Source organism: Malus sylvestris, chromosome 8 (assembly GCF_916048215.2).
Source record: "Malus sylvestris chromosome 8, drMalSylv7.2, whole genome shotgun sequence".
Taxonomy (NCBI): Eukaryota; Viridiplantae; Streptophyta; class Magnoliopsida; order Rosales; family Rosaceae; genus Malus; species Malus sylvestris.
The window spans coordinates 3,171,947-3,191,557 of record NC_062267.1 but is presented as its reverse complement, the minus strand read 5'-3'; the positions used below and the strand labels follow the sequence as shown (position 1 = coordinate 3,191,557).

Sequence of the window (19,611 nt, the reverse complement as noted above, 5' to 3'; positions counted from 1 at the left end):
TGGATTGTAGTGCCACTATGCAAAGTCCAGTAGTAAGTCAAACCCCACACAAGTTTTTCTCCACACGTGGGCATAAACAACTCGTGTCTAAATGTAATTGGCCCTTGAATTTTTCTTTAAGCAAGCATGCTCAATGATACAAATCTCTCACAGATCGTGCTACTCACGTAATACAATAAGTAGAATCTATTACACGAAACAAATCTCTCACAAATCGTGCTACTCATGTAATACAAGTAGCACGAGACGAATTCTCACAGTGAGCTACTCACGTGATACAACAAAAATTACCATACCACATAGGAAAGACTTCACCACAGTAATTTTGTGAAAATTATGCACAGTAGATAAAAAATAATGAGAAATTGGGCTTACAAGCCTTTTCCAAATACACCAACCAAAATTAGCCCCCCTTGTAGAATGCAATCTCTACTTGTCCTCTATGACGAAAATACCTTAAGATTGAGTCAATAATCTACCACTATTGCATCGGTAACGAGGGTATTTTCATCAAAGAGGGCATTTCGAGACGACTATTTTTGGTTGGTGGGTTTGTAAAAGCGCCACCAAACCCAATTTTCCAAACCAATTCACAAGGGTTTGGAAGACATGAACAAAAAGAGGAAAGTTCACCATATACTTGATAAAATAGTGGTTTAGGAACAAGAGAAAAGTTTGTTACAAATTCCTAGCCCCCAAGGGCTATATACTAATGTCAGCACAAACTAAATGAAGGAAGCACCTAATTCACCAAAACTAGTCCATATGCTTCGATATTATGACCGAACCTCGTACAATATAGAGATGATCAGTTTGCCTACACCAAAAACATTTACCTAAAACAATAAACACCCGATAACCAGACGAATTAAGCCGACAAATCTTAACATCACTAGCCGGAGAAGAAGGCAAGCAACGTTTTGTCAATAGAAATCAGAAGAGCTTTGCCGGCCAAGACAAGCAACTTTCCGTACTACTTTTACGCATAATACATGTATAGGCTGCTTGAAGCAGCACAGGCGATTAAATCCTCAGAAGGGTGCCATGCAAGATGTAGCAACTTTGTTGTGAAGTCAAAAGGATTTCCGTTTGCATCAGCTCCAGAGTTATCCGCACCTTTTATGTTATGATGGAAGAACATACCTCGCCTGATAACACGACGAAGGTTGCCCGAAGATTGAACTTGTCTCCTGGAAGTTCATGAGAAAAATTATAAGCACAGTCGACCAAGAGAACAAAAGAAAATAAACAAGAGTTTTTCTTGGACCAAAATGATACTATGCCCCAACAATAGCATGCCTGACGAGCATATATAGAATTTAAAAAAGATACCTCAGGGGGTTTTTGCTGGCCTCCAATGTTGTTGCTTCTGTGCTCCCTTCAGAACAACCAAACACTCGAAACAGATTGCTGGAATCACAGAAATGTGTTTCTTCATACGTTGAGCCCCACACTGCTTAGGTCAGGGTGTAAGTGTAAAAGCAACAAAGGATGTGTATGGTGTAAGTCTAACCTGTAAGAACCTGTTGCCACTCGGTGTCCATCTCCACTTAGACAGCACTCAAACTTATCGAAGATAGAATCATTTTCGTATAAATCACAGAGCTGAGAAAGGTAAAGAACTTAATAAGTTGCATTGTATGGTATTACTTAATTGGTCTCGTCTTCTTTTAAGATCACATGTGATCAAACAAACTTTTTGAAGGAACATATTACCTTTGGTCTTAGATGTTCATGAACCTGGAAAGTGGCAACTGGGCCAGAATCCATGTTGATGTCCCATAACTGAGAAACCCCAAAAAGAAAAGGTGATAACAAAAATTGTAACGGACAGGGTTAAGAATCAGAGAAATCTGAAGACAAGAAGTAGTTGCAATGCCCAAACTCACCACAAGCACAAAATTGAAAATCATGATATCAAGTACTAACTCTAAACATCACAGTAACAACATTAGCATATTTTAGCTGAGGAAGCAACAGAAACAGTGAGATATTGGGGGCTGCACCCATAGAGGGCATTGCCCACGTCACCAATCCACTGTAAGGAAGGCAGGGAAAGAGGGATGGCACAAACAGTGAGATATTGAGGGCACCCATAGAGGACATTGGCCATGTCACCAATCCAATGGAAGGAAGGAATATTTTAGCTGAGGAATCAACAGAAACAGTGAGATATTGAGGGGTGGCACCCATAGAGGGCATCACTCATGTCACCAATCCACTGAAAGGAAGGGAAGGAGGGACGGCAGAAACAGTGAGATGTTGAGGGGTGGCACCCATAGAGGGCATTGCCCGTGTCACCAATCCACTGGAAGGAAGGGAGGGAGGGAGGGAAAATAAGGTTTTTAAGTGTTTGTTACTTGCAACTTTGTTTCTAGGACAAATGATACTGAAGTTTCTAAATATTGGAAGTATGAACCATCTTATTATAAGAGTATGAATATATGAACCTTAAGAGTCATGTAATCCCGACTTAGTATATGCCTTCCATTCTTAGCAAACTTCATATCTGAAATTGATGCTACTATTTCAGTGAAAAAAGATCTTGAGCCGGGCGCTTCTTGTTCTTCAAACCTGCACCGTTACAAATCAAAATTACGATTCAAAACAAACCAAGAAAATTAAAGACAGCAAAAGTGTCAGAAAGATTTCTCATACATTTATTTTATTATAATACTAAATCATCTTTGATGAGTCCAAGAATGGAAGGAAGGAAGAATGAAAGATGACTCACAATTTGCTATGAGTGTCACATAAAGCTGACTGCCGCAGATCGATAAGACGAATTGAGCCTATTGAGCTACTGTATGCCAACATGTTACAATGAGTAGGGTGAAATTCTGCGGATGTTATCACCTCTGCACATAAATTTCAAGTATGTAAAGATAAATAATTACACATGTGGAGCTGTTTGACAAACAAAGCATATAAATAAGGCATAATTCAAGTTTACTACATGGCCAGAACATTTCAGCCATCCAAACCTAATGAAAAGGGAGATCAAAGTAAATAGAAACAGATGAAATCTAAGAAAGACATAATAGCATGCCATTTAATGAAACATTGTCCAGAATATGACTGAATGGAAGACCAGGAGCCTTGTAGCAGGCCCAAATAATTGGGTCAAGGTTAGGTCCACTGCCATTTCTCTTCAAATGATAGTTAAAAGCTAGGAAAGTAAGCAATTGTCATCATAGTGTTGTGGGTTCTACCAGTTAGATCCTCCATGTTTCCCGGCTTCATGTCAACAATATTAAAACTTTGATTGCTAATCTCTAGGTTCCAAAGATTAATTCGAAGGTCATCAGCTGATAAAAAAGTTTCACCACCGCTGCAAAACCAAAAGATAGCTACATTATTAGTGACCAGAAGATGGAGACCTTGTTAGATTATATCCATGCAATAATACCAAAGAATATACTGCATAATACATATTAGCAAGACTCGACATGGAAGATAAATCTTTTTCATCTAGTGACATAAATTGTTCTTTAGTGTCACCGTGTGCTACAGAAACTGGTTTTTTTTTTTCTTTTGGGGGTGGGGGAAGTCCGACAACTACACAATTGGCTCCTCCATGATAAGGTAATAAAATAATAGAATTTTCAAATAGGAGCACAAGCATCAAGGCAAACACTGAACATACACAACAAGATTAAAAATAGATGAAAAGGTGAAGGCATATTCCATTGAAAAAAAAAGATGTACCTGTTATTTGAAATCGAATTAATATGATAGTCATGAGCATTGGCATAGAGTCTTCGACATCTAGCCACAAGGCTCGTCTCTTGACCGGCCACCTGGATGCCACAAATGGTCAAGTGTTAGAGCTAAATAATAGGATGTCATTCAACAAGAAAGTAAAGCACAATTGACTCTGGAAAATTTTCGAAATATCATAAGGCAAAACCATATGCTGTCACAAAATAAACAAATCAAATAGTGTACAACTACCACTGGCAAGTGCAGAGATGGAAATGAAGTGTCATTGCTTGGAGAACTGACGGGTCTGTCTTTACATGCTCCATTTGCAAGATACGCATTTGCAAGATACGGTTTTGAGATTGCTGACATGGAACTAGCAACTGCAACATTTTCCAAAGATTTAGCCCCAGTTCGGGGTTGAGGTGATTTTTAATAAAGCTGGTATGAAAAAAAGTTGGGAGAGTTTTTGGTGTTTGGTAAACATCCCAAAACAGCTTTATTTCAAAGTTTCAGATGAAAAAAAGCCAAAAAGTGGAAGCTGCAAAAAGCAGCTTCAAGAAGCGGCTTATTAAACAAAACACGGAGCTACAGTACTTTGTTAATGAATTTTTCCAATTTGCCAATACTGCCCCCTCCTTTCTCCTTTCTCCTTTCTCCTGATTCCTCAAAACACTTCGCACGCCCTCTTCTCTCTCTCTCTCTTCATTCCATTGTTAGTTTAGCTGATTGCATATATATAGTTGCCGGTAGCAGCTGACAATTACTCTTTAAGTTTTGTGGGGGCATGCCTTTGATTTTATAGCAGGCAGCGTTAGCAAAGTCATTATTTGTTTCTGCTTGCTGGTAATCACGAGTATTACCTGTTTCCTGCAATGTGGGTTTGTTTTTTCACATGGGTTATCCAATGGCAATTGTGACCGTGAGCAACAACTACGAATTCCCTGCATCTATATTCTTTTTCATGCATATGCTAGATGCATTGTACGTTTATTTGGTATATCAAAGGGAATGGCTGAATCATGATTATCATTGAAAACCTCCAACACACACACACACACATATATGATTGCGAGTTGCTTCTGCTTATGTTAGGTTTACTACCTGTTTTCTGCTTGGTTACATTACAATATTATTTGTTCTTGTTTTAATATATATATATATATATATATATATATATATATATAAATCACTGGTTGGTATCGATGGCAGAGAAGGGGGCATCTTTGTCAAATCCTACAGCTACATGGAATGCCCACAATATATCTATATTTTGTGATGTATGCATCAAGGAGGTTGAGGCTGGACATCGTCCGGGCACTCACTTTGACAAAGATGGATATGCAAATATTAGAGCTAACTTCAAGGCAGAGACAGGGCATGATTATGAAAGAAAGCAACTGAAAAATAAGTGGGATGCACTTAAAAAGAGTGGAAGTTGTGGAAAGAGCTAGTTTGTAAAGACACTGGCCTAGGGTGGAATTCGAGCAAGGGTACCGTTGATGCCTCTGAGGAGTGGTGGAATAATAAAATTCAGGTTTGTGTATTTATCTTTTAATATGTATTATGATATCATGCAATATGTATTAACCATATTCTTTCTTTACTTGTAGATAAACAAAGAATATGGAAAATTGCCAAAAAAGGGCATTAGACCTGAGATGGAGGAAAAGTTAGATAGGATGTTTTCGAACACAGTTGCTACCGGTGAACATGTCTGGGCATCTTCATCTGGAGTACTACCACCGGAGACAAGAGAGGAATCCGTAGGACAAATTGATTTAGATGACGAGGAAGAAAGTGAGACTATGCAGGATCTAAGGAAAGCTACTAGGAAGGGAAAAAAAAGAGCGGCTAACCAAGGAGAATTGCAAAAGAAGAAGATTGATAAGAAAGGGAAAAAAATTGGAGGTGTTGCAAAACTTTGTGGTCATCCCAAGAATAATGTATAAAATGAAATGGCTAGAGTAATCACCATCTTTGTTCCAAGAATAATGTGTAAAATGAAATGGCTGAAGTAATCACCATCTTTGTTCCGAACAATATATAAATGGAAAGGGCAATGCAACTAATGTCGCTAAAATTACTCTGGAAGATGTGATATCGAGAGAAATCATCTTTTATATAATAATCTAACCACATACGAGTTCAAAAGGTTGGTGCTACCTTCCAGTATTTGATGGTTTTGCTACTAGTGGAGAGGAGACACAGTGCACCGTTAGCTGTTTGACACCATCTGATCTTGTTGATTTTTTCCTCAATTTCCAAGCTCTTAAGATAATCAAACTGAGTTCAGGAAAAACCAAGATGCAAGTTAGGATGCAAGTTAGTCAAATCCAGATTCCAGCAAAGAGGAATTCTCCATAAGCCTATTTATATTGTCCTCGTTAAGCACAAAGAAAGTCATACCTCGATTTTATGACTCTGGAATTCAGTTTTATAGCGGAACTCAGGATGCCCACTGATTGAATAATCCATCCTCTCCAGATCTCTCCGGTGTCCACCATGCTAATTATTTAAGTTTATACCATCAAAGTACAACTAAATCACACCAGTGTAACAAATATAACGGCATATTAAGTACAAGGAAAATGCACATCCATGCCCCAAACCCCTCAAAAGAAAAATGTATTAACTTACATCCTTTATATCAGTTCTTTCAAATAAAACCACCCGGCCTCCACGATCTCCAGTGGCAAGGTGGTCCCCCGTTCTATCAAATTCAATAGCGGATATTATATCAACTGCAAAAACAACCAGCAAGTAAGCAAACCTAAGTAATTCTGCACCAAAGCACTTCAATGCCCTCAAACACTCTATAAAGTATCTTTTTCAGAAATTCAAAAGCGAGTATATACGTATAGCTATTGATCGCAAATGACGCGTTCTTCACACTTGATTAACAAGTTCACTTATTTCTCAAATCTAGGGCCTTTTAAGTTTAAAAATATAGCTCTACATGTATCGATCGCAACAATATGTTCGAAAATGAATCCCTATACTAATCAACATCATAACTCGTTTGAAAGTGCTTTTAAAATGACTGAAATAGTTTTTGATGAAAATGTTTTTAGAACCAACCCTAAGTGAAAATGGAAGTAAATCATTGAAAAACACTTAGCTTTCTGAACAATGTACATAACTAGTGCTTCTTACAGAAAGCGCTTCAAGTGCTTTTGGAACCCAAACACATTTTCTCTAAAAGTGCTTTCAATCATTTTAAAAGCACTTCCAACGAGCCCAAAATGTAGTGAATATAATTAAAAGAAAAATAAAAACTAACAGCTACACAAATAGACAACCTCCAAATGTATAGCTTCATCAATAATAGCCACAAAACCACCAGCCAATAACTTAAGTATTCAGCTCAAATGCTTCGGTCATCAAAAGACCAAACTTTTTCGGTTAAATTTCTTTCGCGCCTCACGATTCTCATCATTCAATACACAATTTCTGCAACAAATCATCCGCTAAATGTATTTAACATTAAATTAATAGTATTAAACGTAATGAGAACGAAAGCAATAGTGAATCCCTAACAATACGAAACGAAACGAAAATCAGGTGAATAGTATTACTCTTACCTTCCTGAACTTCTTCGCCGGCGGTCCTTTCTCCGAAGACCTTCGAAAACTTCCACTCGAGAGGCGATACGGCCACCCCTGACGTCGCCATAGCCGCGAGGCCCTCTCCGCCGCCGTTCATTTGTTTATTCCAAAAAAATCGACTAGGAAACGAGCAGAGAAAGAGAGAAGAGAAATCAATGCAGAGCAAATCGATCTGAGGGATTGGATTTGCGTGAATCTCACGGATTCGGACCAATCTTCATCGAAAAATCAATGCAGTCTCTTCCTTCTTCTTCATCCATTCCCAGCCTTACGCGTACGGTCCTCACAGCGATGGAATTTCCACTCTCTCGCTCTGATTCTCTCTCTCTAATCGCTTGTTTTTTCTTTTTTTTTTTTCTTCGTTTGTTGCTGAAATAGAGAGGAAGAAAACGACGCAGCAGGACGTAGCTTTTTAGTTGACTTCGTGCATGTCTAAATAATGGACAAGGATTGTCTGCCCTCCAGTTCACGTGTTCTTCCGTGATCTTCTGTTTTACGTGTTACGGTTAAGTCACGTTAATATTTTATATTATTTTTTATAGATGTAATAAAACAAAAATAAATAGTAATATAAAATATTGACGTGATTTATCCATGACCACATAAACAAGAGGGCACGGAAGGGCACCGAAAGTGGAGGGCAGACAATCCTTGTCCCTAAATAATTCAGCGTCCTCACTATTGATACTTTATTTATTTATTTTTAATGTAGCACTTTTTATTGTTGAAATTTTATAATTGAAATGGTTTCGCAGTTAGTATTATGGTTTAATGGTATTTATCTTGGTATAATGGTATTTATCTTCACTTGTAAGAGAAGTCTTTGTTGAGTCATAATCTTTCATGGAGAAAATATATTAGCAAGTTTTATAAAAGATGGGGACACGTTAGAAAAAATAGTAGTCCAAAATGTGGACCGACTAAAAATAAGGTTCACATTATATAAACTAGTATTTGTCTACATACTTTGTGTGTATGAACATATTTTTTTAGAAAATAAGGAGAGAGAGGTAAAGAGAGAACGTGGGGGGAGTGGGAGGTTTTTTTTTTTAATATTAGAGGTATTTTAACATCACATATAGGTGAAGCTTTGAAAAAAATTACCATACCACATAGGAAAGACTTCACCACAGTAATTTTGTGAAAATTATGCACAGTAGATAAAAAATAATGATTTTCCAAATACACCAACCAAAATTAGCCCTTCTTGCAGAATGCAATCTCTACTTGTCCTCTATGACGAAAATACCTCAAGATTGAGTCAATAATCTACCAATATTGCGTCGGTAACAAGGGTATTTTCATCAAAGAGGGCATTTCGAGACGACTATTTTTGGTTGGTAGGTTTGTAAAAGGGCCACTAAACCCAATTTTACAAACATTCACAAGGGTTTGGAAGACATGAACAAAAAGAGGAAAGTTCACCATATACTTGATAAAATAGTGGTTTAAGAACAAGAGAAAAGTTTGTTACAAATTCCTAGCCCCCAAGGGCTATATACTAATGTCAACACAAACTAAATGAAGGAAGCACCTAATTCACCAAAACTAGTCCATATGCTTCGAAATTATGACCGAACCTCGTACAATATAGAGATGATCAGTTTGCCTACACCAAAAACATTTACCTAAAACAATAAACACCCGATAACCAGACGAATTAAGACCGACAAATCTTTGATTCCCAGTGAAACTGTCGAAACAATGTCTAACATGGAGCCTTCACTGTCCAAAGGAACCGATACTTGCTAAACAAAGAAAATCAGCAGACTCTGAAAGAGGGGGAAAGAATGGTTAGAATAAAAACAGTGATAAAAGTTTCACAAACCCTTTTAACTTTACTTCAAATAATACAAGGTTGAAGGCCCCGGTATCAATGAGTGTTGATGGCACCACTACAGCTTCTCCCAGCTTCACGATATAGGACCCAATTGGTTTCTACTGTGGCAGCAAAGGTATTCTTTCGGTAGGCGGATGAGCTAATATCCCATCTCTTCAACTAACAAGACACAATTAGGACTACAGCATCCTCCTTACGAGTTACCATAAACAGCAAGGTATCGCCTGTATGTGAGGGGCAGATACTACTTTCCTCTTGAAAATGTTGACATCAGCAAAAATGCTTCCTCATTTTGCAGTTAGGTAGGGTGGAGCTTAACATCACTAGCCGGAGAAAGAAGGCAAAGCAGCCTTTTGTCAATAGAAATCAGAAGAGCTTTGCCAGCCAAGACATACAACTTTCCGTACTATTTTTACGCATAATACATGTAAAGGCTGTTTGAAGCAGCACAGGCGATTGAATTCTCAGAAGGGTGCCATGCAAGATGTAGCAACTTTGTTGTGAAGTCAAAAGAATTTCCGTTTGTGTCAGCTCCAGAGTTATCTGCACCTTTTATGTTACAATGGAAGAAAATGTGCAGATATAGTGGTTAGCAGATAGGCTACCATCAAGTACCAAACCTCGTTAAATCTAACTAATTAGGATATAAAGAAGAGAACTACCGAACCTAAATGATTCAAATCTGAATTTTATTCTCTCTTTTACCAAAAAAAGTTAAGTTCATTCGAGACTTTGAGTGGAAATCAATTATGTTAAATTTTATTTAGACCACTCAAAATTTTCAGACAATGGACTATGTATACAAAGTTTACATGCAAGCAAGAACATACCTCGCCTGAGAACACGAGGAAGGTTGCCCAAAGATCTAGAAGGCCTTGCTGGCGTTTGAACTTGTCTCCTGGAAGTCCATGAGAAAAATTATAAGCACATTTGACCAAGAGAACTAAAGAAAATAAACAAGAGTTTTTCTTGGACTAAATGATACTATGCCCTAACAATAGCATGCCTGACCAGCATATATAAAATTTTAAAAACTACCTCATGGGGTTTTTGCTGGCCTCCAATGTTGTTGCTTCTGTGCTCCCTTCAGAACAACCAAACACTCGAAACAGATTGCTGGAATCACAGAAATGTGTTTCTTCATATGTTGAGCCCCATACTACTTAGGTCAGGGTGTAAGTATAAGAGCAACAAAGGATGTGTATGGTGTAAGTCTAACCTGTAAGAACCTGTTGCCACTCGGTGTCCATCTCCACTTAGACAGCACTCAAACTTATCGAAGATAGAATCATTTTCGTATAAATCACAGAGCTGAAAAAGGTAAAGAACTTAATAAGTTGCATTGTATGGTATTATTTAAATAGTCTTGTCTTCTTTTAAGATCACATGCGATCAAACAAACTTTTCGAAGGAATACATTACCTTTGGTCTTAGATGTTCATGAACCTGGAGAGTGGCAACTGGGCCAGAATCCATGTTGATGTCCCATAACTGAGAAACCCCAAAAAGAAAAGGTGAGAACAAAAATTGTAATGGACAGGGTTAAGAATCAGAGAAATCTGAAGACAAGAAGTAGTTGCAATGCCCAAAGTCACCACAAGCACAAAATTGAATATCATGATATCAAGTATTAACTCTAAACATCACAGTAACAACATTAGCATATTTTAGCTGAGGAAGCAACAGAAGCAGGGAGATATTGGGGGTTGCACCCATAGAGGGGACTGCCCACGTCACCAGTCCACTGAAAGGAAGGCAGGGAAAGAGGAAGGGCAGAAACAGTGAGATATTGAGGGGTGGCAACCACAGAGGGCATCGCCCATGTCACCAATCCACTGAAAGGATGGGAAGGAGGGACGGCAGTAAAAGTGAGATGTTGAGGGGTAGCACCCATAGAGGGCATCGCCCATGTCACCAATCCACTGGAAGGGACTAGGGAGGGAGGGAGGGAGGGAGGGAGGGAAAATAAGGTTTTTAAGTGTTTGTTACTTGCAACTTTGTTTCTAGGACTAATGATACTGAAGTTTCAAAATATTGAAAGTATGAACCATCTTATTATAAGAGTATGAAGATATGAACCTTAAGAGTCATGTAATCCCGACTTAGTATATGTCTTCCGTTCTTAGCAAACTTAATATCTGAAATTGATGCTATTATTTCAGTGAAAAAAGATCTTGAGCCGGGCGCTTCTTGTTCTTCAAACCTGCACCATTACAAATCATAATTACGATTCAAAGCAAACCAAGAAATTAAAGACGGCAAAAAATGTCAAAAGATTTCTCATGCATTTATTTTATTATAATACTAAATCATCGTTGATAAGTGCAAGAATGGAAGGAAGGAAGAATGAAAGATGACTCACAATTTGCTATGAGTGTCACATAAAGCTGACTGCCGCAGATCTATAAGACGAATTGAGCCTTTTGAGCTACTGTATGCCAAAGTGTTACAATGAGTAGGGTGAAATTCTGCGGATGTTATCACCTCTGCACATAGATTTCAAGTATGTAAAGATAAATAATTAGTAATTACACATGTGGAGCTGTTTGACAAACAAAGCATATAAATACGGCATAATTCAAGTTTACTACATGGCCAGAACATTTCAGCCATCCAAACCTAATGAAGGAAGATCAAAGTAAATAGAAACAGATGAAATCTAAGAAAGACATAACAGCATGCCACTTAATGAAACATTGTCCAGAATATGACAGAATGGAAGACCAGGAGCCTTGTAGCCTTGTAGCAGGCCCAAATAATTGGGTCAAGGTTATGTCTACTGCCATTTCTCTTCAAATGATAGTTAAAAGCTAGGAAAGTAAGCAATTGTCATCATAGTGTTGTGGGTTCTACCAGTCAGATCCTCCATGTTTGCCGGCTTCACGTCAACAATATTAAAACTTTGATTGCTAATCTCTAGGTTCCAAAGATTAATTCGAAGGTCATCAGCTGATATAAAAGTTTCACCATCGCTGCGAAACCAAAAGATGGCTACATTATTAGTGACCAGAAGATGGAGACCATGTTAGATTATATCCATGCAATAATACCAAAGAATATATTGCATAATACATAAAAGCAAGACTCGACATTGAAGATAAATCTTTTTCATCTAGTGACATAACTTGTTCTTTAGTGTCACCGCGTACTACAGAAACTGGTTTTTTTTCTTTTGGGGGTGGGGGAAGTCCAACAACTACACAATTTGCTCCTCCATGATAAGGTAATCAAATAATAAAATTTTCAGATAGGAGCACAAGCATATAGGCAAACACTGAACATACACAACATGATTAAAAATAGATGAAATGGTGAAGGCATATTCCATTGAAAAAGATGTACCTGTTATTTGAAATCGAATTAATATGATAGTCATGAGCATGGGCATAGACTCTTCGACATCTAGCCACAAGGCTCGTCTCTTGACTGGTCACCTGGATGCCACAAAAGGTCAAGTGTTAGAGCTAAATAATAGGATGTCATTCACCAAGAAAGTTAAGCACAATTGACTCTGGAAAATTTTCTAGATACCGTAAAGGCAAAACCATATGCTGTCAGAAAATAAACAAATCAGATGGTGTACAACTACCACTGGCAAATGCAGAGCTGGAAATGAAGTGTCATTGCTTGGAGAACTGACGGGTCTGTCTTTACATCCATTTGCAAGATATGGTTTTGAGCTTGCTGACATAGAACTAGCAACTGCACCATTTTCCATAGATTTAGAAGCATCCACATTCATCTCACATACTTTCTTTATCTTCTTCTCCTGGACCTGCTCAGCATTAGAGCAGGATTAGAACGTTTCCTTCCACAATGAAAAAAATTAAAATAATTATATCTTAAGTCGTTGTACCACCTATTGGAAGCCATAACAATTCATCAACTACACTCTGCATGTGCGTATGTGCGTGTTAATCCCAAGAATAATGTATAAAATGGAATGGCTGAAGTAATTGCCATCTTTGTTCCGAACACTATATAAATGGAAAAGGCAATGCAACTAATTTCGCTAAAAATTACTCTAGAAGATGTGATATCGAGAGAAATCATCTTCTATATAATAATCTAACCACATACAAATTCAAAAGGTTGGTGCTACCTTCCAGTATTTGATGGTTTTGTCATTAGTGGAGAGGACAAACAGTGCACCATTAGCTGTTTGACACCATCTGATCTTGTTGATTTTTTCCTCAATTTCCAAGCTCTTAAGATAATCAAACTGAGTTCAGGAAAAACCAAAGTAAGATGCAAGTTAGTCAAATCCAGATTCCAGCAAAGAGGAAATCTTCATAAGCCTATTTTTAAATGTCCTCGTTAAGCACAAAGAAAGCCATACCTCGGGTTCATGACTCTGGAATTCGGTTTTATAGCGGAACTCAGGATGCCTACTGATTGAATAATCCATTCTCTCCAGATCTCTCCGGTGTCCACCATGCTAATTATTTAAGTTTATACCATCAAAGTACAACTTAATCACACCAGTGTAACAAACAAAATATAACGGCATATTAAGTACAAGGAAAATGCACTCCATGCCCAAAACCCCTCAAAAGAAAAATGTATTAACTTACATCCTTTATATCAGTTCTTTCAAATAAAACCACCCGGCCTCCACGATCTCCAGTGGCAAGGTGGTCCCCCGTTCTATCAAATTCAATAGCGGATATTATATCAACTGCAAAATCAACCAGCAAGTAAGCAAACCTAAGTAATTCTGCACCAAAGCACTTCAATGCCCTCAAACACTCTATAAAGTATCTTTTTCAGAAATTCAAAAGCAGGTATTCAAGTATAGCTATTGATCGAAAGTGACACGTTCTTCACATTTGATTAATAAGTTCACTTATTTCTCAAATCTAGGACCCTTAAGTTTAAAAATATAGCTCTACATGTCTCACAAATGAATCCATATACTAATCAACATAATAGCTCGTTTGGAAGTGCTTTTAGAATGACTAAAAGCGCTTTTGGTGGAAATGTTTTTGGAACCCAAACACATTTTCTCTAAAAGTGCTTTCAATCATTTTAAAAGCACTTCCAACAAGCGCAAAATGTGGTGATTTAAATTAAAAGAAAAATAAAAACTGACAACTACACAAATAGACAACCTCCAAATGTATAGCTTCATCAATTAATAGCCACAAAACCACCAGCCAATAACTTAAGTATTCCGCTCAAGTGCTTCGGTCATCAAAAGACCAAACTTTTTTGATTAAATTTCATTGGCGTCTCACGATTCTCATCATTCAATACACAATTTCTGCAACTAATCATCCGCTAAATGTATTTAACATTAAATTAATAGTATTAAACATAATGAGAACGAAAGCAAAACTGAATCCCTAACGATACGAAAATCAGGGGAAGAGTATTACTGTTACCTTCCTGAACTTCTTCGCCGGCGGTCCTTTCTCCGAATACCTGCGAAAACTTCCACTCGAGCGGCGATACGGCCGCCCCTGACGTCGCCGGAGCCGCGAGGCCCTCTCCGCCGCCGTTCATTTGTTTATTCCAAAAAAAATCGACTAGGAAACGAGCAGAGAAAGAGAGAAGAGAAATCAATGCAGAGCAAATCGATCTGAGGGATTGGATTTGCGTGAATCTCACGGATTCGGACCAATCTTCATCGCAAAATCAATGCAGTCTCTTCCTTCTTCTTCATCCATTCCCAGCCTTACGCGTACGGTCCTCACAGCGATGGAATTTCCACTCTCTCCCTCTGATTCTCTCTCTCTCTGATCGCTTTTTTTTTTTGTTTTTTTTTTGTTGCTGAAATAGAGAGGAAGAAAACGACGCAGCAGGACGTAGCTTTTTAGTTGATTTTCGTGGATGTCCAAATAATTCAGCGTCCTCACTATTGATATTTTATTTATTTATTTATTTTTAATGTAGCACTTTTTATTGTTGAAATTTTATATTTGAAATGGTTCAAATTTCTTAATTATTGTTTACAGATCTTATTTGTTCCAAATTACTTGAGTTAGTATTATTTAGTTCTTATTAGTTGTTTTTTTTTAAATGACAACTGGTGGCAAACCGCAGTTATCCATTCATTTGTGGGTTGAAAAGACTCATAGAGGCATTTTAGCGTTTCACTGGCCACAAGTCTGACTTCCAAACCAGCAGCGGGATTCTAATCTGAAACCTCCAATTTTTTGTTTTAAGGAAGCATCGTAATCCGTTATTTACCCCTAGATCACTAGCTCGTAGTTGTTCTTATTTGTATTTTAGTCATGCATACACGTCAAAACAATTATGAGTTTATTGTGGAAATTATTGCAAATTTAATTGAGTTGTTTTGTTCAGACACTCGATTAAATTATCATTAATTTAGTTGATTTTTACTCCTTGTGTAGTGACTGTAGTTACATAGTAGGCGGTTTGACAATTATTTTTTATATACTTTTTAAAAAATTAAAAATATAAAACTAGAAATGAAAGTCAATAAACGGCTCCAAAAAATAAACAATTTCAACAGTAATAATATATAAATGAATATCTTAATAGTTTTATCTTGATTATTTTTTTACAAAGATGATCTATAAATAATGTTCTAAAATATAACACGGTTCAAAACATTAAAATACATTACAGAGTATGTTTCACAATTCGTTATTTAATTTATTTTTTTTTTCATCTTTTTTGTGTTTATGTTTTGGGGGAATATTTGTTTGGGAAATTATGGAACTTTATTAAAGCAAGAGACAATGCCAATTTATAGTAATGAAATCAAAAGTGGTAGTGGTATATTTAGAAGTGATAACTAATGAAAGAGACATGAATAATATTATAAATTCTTTTTCTTTCTTAACTTTATGGATATGTTCGAGTGAAATTCGGCGTAGCTTACAACGAAGTTGTCTTTCTTTGATCCAACGTTGTTTGTCGGACTGTAGCAAGGAAAAAAGGTAAAATCAACGGTGGATGTTTTACTACTGTGAGCAATACATGAATTTATTTTGCTTTTGTTTTTTTGTAATTAAAATTTAATCTACCAAATTATTCTGAAATGACAATTTTATCTGTATAAGATTGATGCGAGTATTTGACACAAAAAAGTTGATGTGTGTGTTTTTGTACACTAATGGAGAAAATGTGACCGTAATTATGTCATTCTCTTATAAATTCAATTTCGATTTTATGTGATGTTATGGGTACAAAAATATCGTCCGTGACGAGTTTTTTTTTTATCTGCAAAGAGAATTCAATAAAACTAACTAAATTCATTGAATAATTGTACTTAACTATTTGACCAAAAGTTAAATAATTTTATTTTCATTTTGTTGGAGTAAAGGTTTGTCTTATTTACTCGAATCATATTTTGTAGACCACATAATGTGACAGTTGATTGTTGGAATTTTTGTTTATCACTTGAGTGAAAGTTAGGTTCCTAAACTTTCTTTTTTTTGATAAAATAAGTCTCTAAATTCATTTAAAATTGCTAATTTTTGTTTATCACATGACTTAAATTGATGAAAATTTTGAATTGAATAGCTTCAAATCTAATATTAGAGATGTAATTAACAGATTTTAATTAGTTAAGGACCGATTTTTTTTTGAAAAAAAAAGTTAGTTTTATGAACCTAACTTTTACTTGGTTAATAATTCAAGAATTAAATCGACACATTACTCTAATAAATAACAAATGAGATGCATTGATAGTTAAGGCCCAAACTAAGTCCAGAAGCAAATCTATTGACCCATTCAATATGGGCCTGACCCATGGACTCAATGGAGGACAGAAAGCGCCCAGCAGTCTCCCTTGTCTTTGTGTCGTCGTTTAAATAGATTGGGTGATTTGGGTCATCGTACCCACAGGATATTGGGTCGGACCTGTTTCAACTGTAGCTCCTGACAAAAATACACGTCAGATCTGAATAAAGTCGTCTTTATGTCAGGACAATCCTCGTCACATCTTCTTTGTTTGGATCCTAGATATCCTCAAATCACATTCGTTTATCGTACATCGTACGATTATAAATTATTATAAATTTTTTATTTAAAATTAAATATAAATAATACCTAATAAAAACTAGCTGTACAATATATAATGAATGAATATGATTGAAGAATCCCTGAATTCATGACAAAGAGGATCCGACGAAAATCCTGTCTCACCTTTGTGAACGATAGAAGCCATGAGGCTTTAAATGGGGCCCATTTGACCAGGTGTGAAACTTAAAAACATTTTCACTTGTAATATATGGGTGCTAGTTCCAAGTTTCGACGAAAACGAGGTTCACATGTCTGCCAATTGCCATGCTATGATGTCCAACTTTTTTTTTCCTTTTAAAAACGGACATAACTAATGATGAATTGCGGTTATCTATTTTTCTCAGATTAGAGGAAGTTAGTTGAAAATTACATCCTATTCGTGATCATGATCAAATATATTCAAGGCTATATGATTATACCCACAAAGGAAAACTACGTGTGTTGACTATGTTTTCACAAAAAAAAAATAATAATAATAATAATGCATCGACTATTGTGATAATTGTTTTAGTTATACATTTGTACCGAAATTTTTAAAGATAAGACATAAAATACATTTTGTATACAATGATACGTTTATTTTAAAACTTGTCACTTATAAATAAAAAATAATACATCTAAAATATAATACTATGAGCCATAAAATAACATATTACCAACTTAAAAGTGTAAGGGTGGCTTTGGCTCAAGCTATATGAGGCAGAAACTAGTCCCACGTACGATTCGGAGGCCAAGCCCTACCCCAATAGTAATGGTGTAGCTTAAGTCAACTGGGCTTCTCATCACAAAAGCTCTATTGAGCTGGGCACATAAGGATTGTTTGTCTACTATATACTTCAAAATCATGAATATTATCCACGCACCCAATTTTACTTCTCACACACTCCTCAATTATCGATCGCCATATAGAATGAATTGAAGAATATGAATAGACAAAGATTAACAAGAGTGTGTGAGAGATAAACAGAGGATGTGTGAATAGCACTACTCAAGTGTAATTGTTCCATTTATGCATAACTCGTGGATGCAAACAACGTAACACTTATTATATAATGAATATTTAAAAACTAATAATTAGCGTGAGTTTTAAAATTTGTTGTAGTTTTAGTTATTGCATTCTAGCATCAATGTATTGTAACAATTTTTTTAGAAGACTATCTTAAGAAGACCCATTTTATAAATTTCACGCGACTCCTAAAATCTTCTCTAGAGACAACACTGTCCAGCATTGTCCACCACTAACATCATCGATATTATTCCAACTTAATCACTTATTACTAGTTGTCTCACCAAAAATCTTAGTAATACTAAAGGTGGAATCTCTCATATATTAATTGTATACTTTTTTGTCATATACCGGATGTGGCTGTTCTCAAACAAGCAATCAACAACATGCCAAATATTAAAGGGTAAAAATTATAGGAATTATATAATTGGATTAAATTCTCATTGTTGGTGGTTAACGTTGATGGGATATTGGAACTTATGGTGTACTTATATATGTAGGTTTTTATAGTCAAAGATTTTAATTTACGACCTTAATTACAAGAGTGTATCTTAAGTATAAGTAATTCCAAAACAAATTCTATTTGACATATGATTGCGTTATGAATTAATTAATTTTAAAGCAAGTTCAAGACAAACATATATATATAGATTATGAAGTTGGTAAGTGTCATACAGACGGCCGGTGAAGGGTTTTATATATTGACAAGATCCTCTCATGTTGTTTTCAGTTTAATTAGCTATTGAGATTGAGTAGGTAGAATTTAACTGGTGAATAAAAAATGAAGCACATTTTTATATACAATAAAAAAATTTAGAGTTCTGTTTGCCAGAAAAGGATCCGGTGAGGATCCCTAGGGATTTAGTAATCGTGTTCATTTATCGTATATCGTACGATCAATTTTCGTTAGATACTATTTATATTTGAATTTTAAATTTTAAATGATTTTTTACCACACGATGTACGATGAACGGACACGATTGCGGGATCCTTACGATCCCTATGAAAAGGATCTGCCCTATTTGCCACTAGTGGAAGAAAGACTAATTTTTTTAAGAACTAGCGAGTGGTTTCGTTACGACAATTTATTATTTTAGGGGTACATTTCAACATTTTCATGGCCGCCATCTTGTGATTTATCAATGCCTGAAATTAAACCCAGTACGTGCCGTGTGGAATACAAGCTTGAAATTCGTCCCAACCACTGAACTTCATGCGATGATTAGAAGAAAGGCTTATTTGAAACTAGTTAGCCACCATTGAAATATCTCAATCTAATGATATATTGTTGTGTGTAATTTTATATCTATATGTCATTGCATTGTTTTTTTCCTGAATTAATGATATTATGTACACTAAGGGATAGATAAATGGGCTAAGCCTCACAATAAACTAGCAATAATATGGTTCAAATTCGCCTTTAACGAGAATCGAACTTAAGATCTCTCACCTCTCAC

At 36.2% G+C, this 19,611-nt stretch overlaps 2 protein-coding genes across 5 annotated transcripts; both read right to left on the bottom strand.

Annotated features, from left to right (window-relative positions):
- Positions 1-616: 616 nt before the first annotated feature.
- On the bottom strand, positions 617-7,701 carry LOC126632790 (serine/threonine protein phosphatase 2A 55 kDa regulatory subunit B alpha isoform-like). Its single transcript, XM_050303283.1, has 12 exons — positions 7,287-7,701; positions 6,343-6,446; positions 6,112-6,210; positions 5,869-5,988; positions 3,709-3,800; positions 3,213-3,331; positions 2,735-2,858; positions 2,451-2,574; positions 1,717-1,785; positions 1,514-1,605; positions 1,333-1,410; positions 617-1,190 (listed from the first exon to the last, which is right to left on the bottom strand). The coding sequence occupies exons 1-12, from the start codon at positions 7,405-7,407 to the stop codon at positions 980-982; spliced, it is 1,353 nt and encodes a 450-aa protein (XP_050159240.1). The 5' UTR covers positions 7,408-7,701; the 3' UTR covers positions 617-979.
- On the bottom strand, positions 617-14,931 carry LOC126632787 (serine/threonine protein phosphatase 2A 55 kDa regulatory subunit B alpha isoform-like). 4 transcript variants are annotated; one of them, XR_007626830.1, is made up of 15 exons: positions 14,535-14,931; positions 13,725-13,828; positions 13,490-13,588; positions 13,253-13,372; positions 12,737-12,925; positions 12,493-12,584; positions 12,004-12,122; positions 11,513-11,636; positions 11,230-11,353; positions 10,573-10,641; positions 10,370-10,461; positions 10,189-10,266; positions 9,981-10,048; positions 8,845-9,699; positions 617-742 (listed from the first exon to the last, which is right to left on the bottom strand). XR_007626830.1 is itself a non-coding variant. In XM_050303276.1 (14 exons), the coding sequence occupies exons 1-14, from the start codon at positions 14,653-14,655 to the stop codon at positions 9,563-9,565; spliced, it is 1,536 nt and encodes a 511-aa protein (XP_050159233.1). In that variant the 5' UTR covers positions 14,656-14,931; the 3' UTR covers positions 8,719-9,562. The 4 variants fall into 4 exon arrangements, 3 of the variants coding, with proteins under 3 accessions (XP_050159233.1, XP_050159235.1, XP_050159236.1); XM_050303276.1 differs by lacking the exon at positions 617-742 and having other exon boundaries at positions 8,719-9,699; XM_050303278.1 differs by lacking the exon at positions 617-742 and having other exon boundaries at positions 8,719-9,699; positions 12,740-12,925.
- Between the last annotated feature and the right edge of the window lie 4,680 nt (positions 14,932-19,611).

Bases quoted from the DNA above. Each gene is read 5' to 3' on its own strand.
- LOC126632787 (XM_050303276.1), bottom strand. From the start codon at position 14,655: ATGAACGGCGGCGGAGAGGGCCTCGCGGCTCCGGCGACGTCAGGGGCG. The intron at 13,589-13,724 runs GTAAGTTAATAC...TTAAATAATTAG, and splicing joins AAAGAACTGATATAAAGGAT to CATGGTGGACACCGGAGAGA. The intron at 13,373-13,489 runs GTATGGCTTTCT...TCCTGAACTCAG, and splicing joins TCCAGAGTCATGAACCCGAG to TTTGATTATCTTAAGAGCTT.
- LOC126632790 (XM_050303283.1), bottom strand. From the start codon at position 7,407: ATGAACGGCGGCGGAGAGGGCCTCGCGGCTATGGCGACGTCAGGGGTG. The intron at 5,989-6,111 runs GTATGACTTTCT...TCCTGAACTCAG, and splicing joins TCCAGAGTCATAAAATCGAG to TTTGATTATCTTAAGAGCTT. The intron at 3,332-3,708 runs GTACATCTTTTT...TTGGTTTTGCAG, and splicing joins AATTCGATTTCAAATAACAG to CGGTGGTGAAACTTTTTTAT.